The sequence below is a fragment of the Miscanthus floridulus genome, chromosome 7, assembly GCF_019320115.1.
Source record: "Miscanthus floridulus cultivar M001 chromosome 7, ASM1932011v1, whole genome shotgun sequence".
In the NCBI taxonomy this organism is placed as follows: domain Eukaryota; kingdom Viridiplantae; phylum Streptophyta; class Magnoliopsida; order Poales; family Poaceae; genus Miscanthus; species Miscanthus floridulus.
The window spans coordinates 75,492,317-75,499,635 of record NC_089586.1 but is presented as its reverse complement, the minus strand read 5'-3'; the positions used below and the strand labels follow the sequence as shown (position 1 = coordinate 75,499,635).

Genomic DNA, 7,319 nt, shown 5'->3' with positions numbered 1-7,319 from the left:
TATTAAAATCAACAGCCAAACGCTACACTTTTATTTCCAAGTATCCTATTCCTTTGCACTGCACTCCATTTCAAACAAGCCGGCGGGCCCGACACTCAACAACATATGCAGTCCGAAAACATTCCATGATTTATGGAACCAACAAGTTGGGTGCGTCGCAAATCATAGTTTAGTAGGCATGTTCGTTTAGCATATATGTTCTCCAGAAGAGAGACAGAGCAGTCGCCCTCCTGCCCAGGCAAAGCTGCAGCCGAGAGTTTAGTGGTGACCACGCACCGTGCACCGACGGGTGACACCTGCTGTTTTCACCAACCGTGAGCCAGCCGGCGACCGACGACACTAGCTAGCATTAGGAACCAGCAATGGCTCCGCGTGATCTGCTCCTCCTCCTGCTCGCCGCCGTGCTGCTCCCAGCGTCGTCCACGGCGGACCCCGACGCGGTGCAAGACTACTGCGTGCCAGACACGGGCGGGCGTGCCGTGCCCGTGGATCCAGCGCGGCTCCCGTCCTACCCGTGCAGGAGCCCCGCGAACCTGACAGCGGCCGACTTCACCTCCGCGGGCGTGCGCGCCGCGGGCAACTTCTCGTCCGACACGGGGTTCGCGGGGGTGTCGGTCACCCCCGCGACGTTCCCGGCGCTGCACACCCTGGGCATGTCCTTCGCGCGCGCCGACCTCTCGGCCGCGGGCGGGGTGAACCCGCCGCACTACCACCCGCGCGCCACCGAGACGGCGCTCGTCCTGGCGGGCCGCGTCTACGCGGGCTTCGTCGACTCGGGGGGCCGCGTCTTCGCCAAGGTGCTCGAGAAGGGGGAGGTCATGGTGTTCCCGCGCGCCATGGTGCATTTCCAGATGAACGTCGGCGACGAGCCGGCCGCGGTGTACGGCAGCTTCAACAGCGAGAACCCCGGCATCGTGCGCATCCCGGCCACCGTGTTCGGGTCCGGGATCAAGGATGGAGTACTCGAGAGGGCGTTCGGCCTCTCGCCGGAGGAGCTCCGCCGGCTCCAGAAGAGGTTCGGGCCTCCCAAGACCAAGACGGCGGAGATGGACGAGTAATCACTTGGTAGATCAGGCAGCGCCGATCAGGGGGCATGATTAATTAATTCTACTAAGAGCAGAAGCAGACTTTGTGATCTGGAATATATCTCTTTTCATTTGTTTATGTCTGTAGTATGGATTATTTGGCGGTGGACGGTGGTTATCATGGATCGACATCGTGCTAGACTTTGGAATGATTTGAGCCTTTAGAGCTGCAAGTGTAATGCTGGTACAGATGGGATGGGTGTGGGCGGTTAGGTGTCACATTCTAAGGCCCTTTTCGCTTGAACTTGTCAGCTGTACCATTTCAGTGAAATAACAATGTTTTTTTTTCTATGGATCGATTTCGCTTGAACTGGTTGACGCACGCTTTGGAAGTAGCGCATGCATGCGAGGAAAACTGTGTGTTTTGGATCAAACGTACGTGTCTTGTTTTTGAATTTTGACGCCCCAATGGGCCAATAGTACAACGTATCCAATTCCAACGCAGAGTGTCGCCGTCTCGCCGACGGCTAGAATGTCGTACTCGTAAGGTCGTCTCTTCGCCGGCCCAAAAGGTCCGGAACAGGGCGGCTGAAAGCAACAGGCTGCTCAGATAGTCAGTCAGATTGCAAAAAACGGAGACGAACCGAACGCTACGCTACTCGCCCGGAATCAAAAGTGTCCCTTTCGGGATCTCCAAGCCTCAGATCAGAAGGCTCATCGGCCGTGCAAAAAAGTCCAAATCCATGACGACGCGAATGGGTGATGCCTCTACGATTTGCCGAGCTTTTGGAGTAAGGACACACGCATGGATATCGAGATCGAGGACACTGGACACCACCCCTGGATATGAATCCATAATCCATTACATGGGCGCAACACACACAAGAAGAGGACGCTAATGTTTTGACTTTTCAGTATACGCTGTTGTTCCTTAAGGCACATACATGATTGACCGTTGGAACGCTAACTTTTCATGACTTATGCTGGTTTGAAGTTTGAACGCTAACTTTTCAGTAGGTTTGAAGGTTGGCATATACTCGTTCGGTTCCAAACTACAGGACGCTTTAGCATTTCTAGATACATGCCATTTATTATGTTTTCGGAAGGCATCTAGGTACATGCCATTTATTATGTTTTCGAAAGGCATCTAGCAACAAATATGAGCGTACTCCTAGTAAACAACAAGGGCAGCCTGTTCGCTTGCTCGTAAACGATCGTAAATTTCCAGCCAGGAACAGTGTTTTTCTCTCACATCAAACCAGCCAGCAGTAAATAATCCACGATACGATACGGCCTCCCGAACAGGCTAAGGTCTCATGACGTGTGTATCAGGCTGCCATAATGGCAAACGAAATCTAAAATACCGGCTGCCCGCTTGACCAGTTGGAGCCATGCACATGTAGTAGTAGGCCTAATATATTGGCGGTCAACTCCCATCCTACCACGTACTGGGATGTGGCCACGGCGTATGGATCGTCATTGTACCACGTAATCCAACTATATAGAAACTAAAGTCCTTTGCTCTAGACAAATTAAAAATAACCTGCTGCAGAAATAACAATACTTTGCTGGAGTAAGCTAGGAATTGGTGCAGAGTTTGTTCTAACTTCCAGATTCGCATCTGTACGTAAATGAATATGCTAAAAGGTAGGAGGACTACTAAGTATTGACCCTGTTTGGTTTACTCTATATTCAGTTTGTTCGGCTTCTTTTTTCAGCTAAAACGGTATTTTTTTCTTAAAATAATTCAGCCGAAACACTATTTTTCGATCAGTTTCAGCCAAGTTTCAAACTAGCGGACGGAGCCATTATATGGTCGTATAACAGAGTAGTAGGAAACAATGGACGGGCCAACGGTACTCGGTATCTGACTGTTTGGCGCTTTAATTTGGGCAAGTAGTAGTAGACAGTAGTAATAACTAGGAAAATCGCGTGTCGCAATATCGGTCTCCGACGCAACTTGAAATGCTGAGAGCACTGCAGTTGCAGCGGGCCGCCACAACCAGCGCCTTTGGCACAGCCAAACACCCCCGTTTTCTCGTTTTTTCGCCATCTATTCTTCGCTGCGAGAGAAGGACCGAAACCTTGCCACACCACAAGGAACGTGGTGCATGACAACGCGGCAGGGCGCAGTCAACGGCTACGGCGACCACTGATGTGGCAGGTCTGTCGCGCCACCTATCACGACGTGGCAGGCCTGCCGCGCCACGCATCACGGCGCGGCTGTCGGTGTTTTGAGTTGCCACCGACAAGTAAATTTCTAATATTGCGCATCTGGCTCGGATGGTGTGCTTAGGGGACACGGGTTTTATACTGATTCGGACAGAATATCTCTACGTCCAGTTCGTTGCTGCTGCTCGTGTTACTAGCACTGAAAGTTCATAGTAGGGGTTACAAACAGGCGAGAGACGGACATGTCCCAAGTCTCTGGTGAAAGGAGTGAACGGGTGCTGAGAGGGCTCGATTGCTACTCAGACGTGTGTTCGGGGTTCGATGGGTTCGTGATGGTTCGATCGGATCTAGCCTGAATCGATGTGATGTGTTGCGATGCCTCTTATGGGACGCCCGACTTTTCCTTTTATAGGCCAAGGAAAAGCATAGATTACAGTGGAGGAAAAAGAAGAACGAGAGAGAGAGAGAGTCGAAGGCCTTCAGAATCGCCAGGACCTTCTTCTCCTTCATGCGGGTCCCGCAGACCCTGTAGATGTCAACAAGGATGGCTTCGTGTCGCGGTCCTGTCCATCACTAGCGCCTTGCGTAGGCGTCATATGCCGGTCATGGCGCTCCACTCCGTCCTGGCGAACGTCGTGGTGAACTGACGCGTCCGTCAGTGTTTGTACGAGAGTTAGGTAGAACAGTACCGGTACGCCCGACGCTGTTCTTGATGTGAATCCTCCGGTATGGCCCGTCACAGCCATAGGTTACATCGAGGCATACCGGTCTCATCTCTGGTGTCAGAGCTTTGACTCAGACCCATACGCTTGGATCTGGGGTGGTTGACGGCGGTATGGGTCTCCGGCGGGCGAGACGGAGCCCGTGGCCTCAGGGTCGGGCGAGACGGAGTCCCCTCCTAGAGGCCGGGTGAGGCGGAGCGCAAACCCAAGGGTCAGGCGAGGCAGAGTGTAGACCCAAGGGTCGGGCGAGGCGAAGTCGTCCCCCAGAGGCCGGGTGAGGCAGAGCTCAAACCCGAGGGTCGGGCGAGGCGGAGCCCGTGGCCTCGGGGTCGGACGAGGCGGAGCGCAGACCCAAGGGTCGGAAGAGACGGAGCGCAGACCCAAGGGTCGGGTGAGGCGGAGCCCGTGGCCTCTGGGTCGGGCGAGACGGAGCGTAGACCCAAGGGTCGGACGAGGCAGAAGGTAGACCCAAAGGACGGGCGAGGTGGTGCCCTCTCTAAGAGACCAGAAGAAGCAAAGCTTGCTCGCCGAGGGGTCGGTTGGAGCTGTAGTCGCGCTCTTGACAGCTCGAATGAGTCAATGTTGATGGTCATTAGCTCCTCCTCTTCGAGTACCCTAGTATTGGTTCCCGACAATGGTAGACACCTTGTTCCCTCTATAAGTGTCTCCGTCCTTAGACGAGAAAACACGCCGCTGTGACTCCCGCCCGGTGAACCCGCGGCCGCCACGCCCCACCCAGCGTGCCCACACCCGACGTGCCTCGCCCGGCACTCCCGCCCGCCGTGACCCTGGCTGCAATGCGTGCCGCCGTGTGCCCATCTATAAGGTCCTAATGGCTAGAGGGGGATGAATAGCCTATTAAAAATTTCTACAACAACACTTAACAAACCAGTTAGATAATTATGCGGCGAAGCAAATGTTGCGCTAGCCTACTAAAATAGCAAGCCACCTACCACAATTCTAGTTTATGTAGTTTCTATCCACACAATAGCTATGACACTACACTAAGTTAGTGTGCTCTCAAAAGCTAACTAAAGAGCCACACTAACCAAACTAATAAGCTCTCACAACTAGCTACACTAAAGAGCTTGACAACTAGTTTGCGGTAAAGTAAATAGAGTGAGCAAGAAGGTTATACCGCCATGTCGAGGAAGGAGCCAATCAATCACAAGAATGAATAACAATGAAGATCAATCACCTCGGAATCAAATGATGACAATGATTTTTTACCGAGGTTCACTTGCTTGCCGGCAAGCTAGTTCTCGTTGTGGCGATTCACTCACTTGGAGGTTCACACGCCAAACCCTCAATAGGGTGCCACACAACCAACACAAGATGAGGATCACACAAGCCACGAGCAATCCACTAGAGTACCTTTTGGCTCTCCACCGGGGAAAGGTCAATAACCCCTCACAATCACCACGATCGGAGCCGAAGACAATCACCAACCTCCGCTCGACGATCCTCGCTGCTCCAAGCCATCTAGGTGGCAGCAACCACTAAGAGTAACAAGCGAATCCTGTAGTGAAACATGAACACCAAGTGTCTCTAGATGCAAACACTCAAGCAATGCACTCGAATTCTCTTTCAATCTCACAAAGATGATGAATCAATGATGGAGATGAGTGGGAGGGCTTTGTCTAAGCTCACAAGGTTGCTATGTCAATGCAAATGGCCAAGAGAGTGAGCTTGAGCCGGCCATGGGGCTTAAATAGAAGCCCCCATGAAATAGAGCCGTTGGGCTCCTCACTGCACTGAACACGGGCCGATCGGACGTGCCGGTCAGATTGACCAGACGCTGGACCTCAGCGTCCGGTCGCGCGATGCACGCCACATGTCCCCTCTCTTCAAATTTTGAGCGCCCGATCCCAACGGTCAAGTGATGACCGAACGTGCTGCTACGAAGTGACCGGACAGTGGACCTCAGCGTCCGGTCACTCGGTGTCTCCTCTGTGCACTGCCACGTCAGCGGGACCGGACGCAGCCCTCCAGCGTCCGGTCAGAGACCGACGCCAGTGACTTCACTGCTTCTACTGACCGGACATGCCAGTCCTTCCGAGACCAGCGTTCGGTCACTCATAGTGACCTCCGTCTTTTCTGTATAGGGCGCCGGTGGCACCGTCGGACTATCCGCACTCTATGGGCAGACACTCCACCGATGAAGTTCCTAACCCTTGCTCAAATGTGCCAACCACCAAGTGTATCACCTTGTGCACATGTGTGTTAGCATATTTTTCACAAAACATTTTTAAGGGTGTTAGCACTCCACTAGATCCTAAATGCATATGCAATAAGTTAGAGCATCTAGTGGCACTTTGATAACTGCATTTCGATATGAGTTTCACCCCTCTTAATAGTATGGCTATCGATCCTAAATGTGATCACTCACTAAGTGTCTCGATCACCAAAACAAAATGGCTCCTGCCATTTATACCTTTGCCTTGAGCCTTTTGTTTTTCTCTTTCTTCTTTCAAGTCCAAGCACTTGATCATCACCATGGCATCACCATCATCATGTCATAATCTTCATTTGCTTCACCATGGTAATGCTCTTCTGCATCTCTGTCAAATTTGTTTGCTAGGGTTAGGATTCAAATTTAGTTTGACTGGATAGAGATTTATATAATTAGTTAGCAAAGATATTTAGTGAAGTTAGTAAATATAAGTTATGTATAGTTTTGCAGTTAGTTTTTTAGTTAGCTAGATATGTATAGTTAGTAAAGTTACTTAGTATAGTAAGTATATGTATTAATATTAGTCTGTTTAGTGTAGTTAGCTAGTATAGTTAGTTAGAATTGTTGGTATAGGTATTAATATTAGATTAGTTAGTATAGTTAGTTGGTATAGGTGTAGTTAGTATAGGTGTAGTCAGTTAGCTAGTATGCACGACGATTTCGATGACCTGATGAAGTTTCTGAAATGCTTTTGTAAATGGATTGTTGTGTTAGAGTTTTCTACGGAGAAAGTGTTAGGAGAGAAGATGGTATGTTTGAGGATATGGAAGAAGAATTACAATAGTTTGATGAATCTCCTAGCTTCAACGATCTCTGTGGCCGTTTGAATGGAAAGTTTGGCGATGATTATACACTGAAGGGGATGTTTGATAGTGGAAAGACTAGGGCACACTATGTGCTGATGCCCTTGCGGGATCATGCTCACTGGTCCCGCTACAATAGGGTAATCCAAGGTTCCAATGTGGCCTTGGTTGAGGTGGTTGTGGAGAATGGGTACAAGATGCATGATCTCGAGGAGGGGTCGTCCTTCGATGATGATACTAAACAAGAATGTGGGGTTCATGTGGAACCAACTATGGGTACTATGGATTTGGATGGTCAGTTGACATAGGAGCAGTTTCATTCAAGTCAAGTAGGCTGTATAAGCAATGACTTCGATGTGAACGA

The 7,319-nt window shown here is 50.7% G+C and overlaps 1 protein-coding gene across 1 annotated transcript; it reads left to right on the top strand.

Annotated features, from left to right (window-relative positions):
- The first annotated feature begins 245 nt into the window (after window positions 1-245).
- LOC136463476 (germin-like protein 2-4) lies at window positions 246-1,244 on the top strand. The gene has a single exon (XM_066462471.1). It carries the CDS (start codon window positions 363-365, stop codon window positions 1,056-1,058), a length of 696 nt encoding a protein of 231 aa, XP_066318568.1. The 5' UTR covers window positions 246-362; the 3' UTR covers window positions 1,059-1,244.
- Window positions 1,245-7,319: the final 6,075 nt, after the last annotated feature.

Bases quoted from the DNA above. Each gene is read 5' to 3' on its own strand.
- LOC136463476 (XM_066462471.1), top strand. From the start codon at position 363: ATGGCTCCGCGTGATCTGCTCCTCCTCCTGCTCGCCGCCGTGCTGCTC.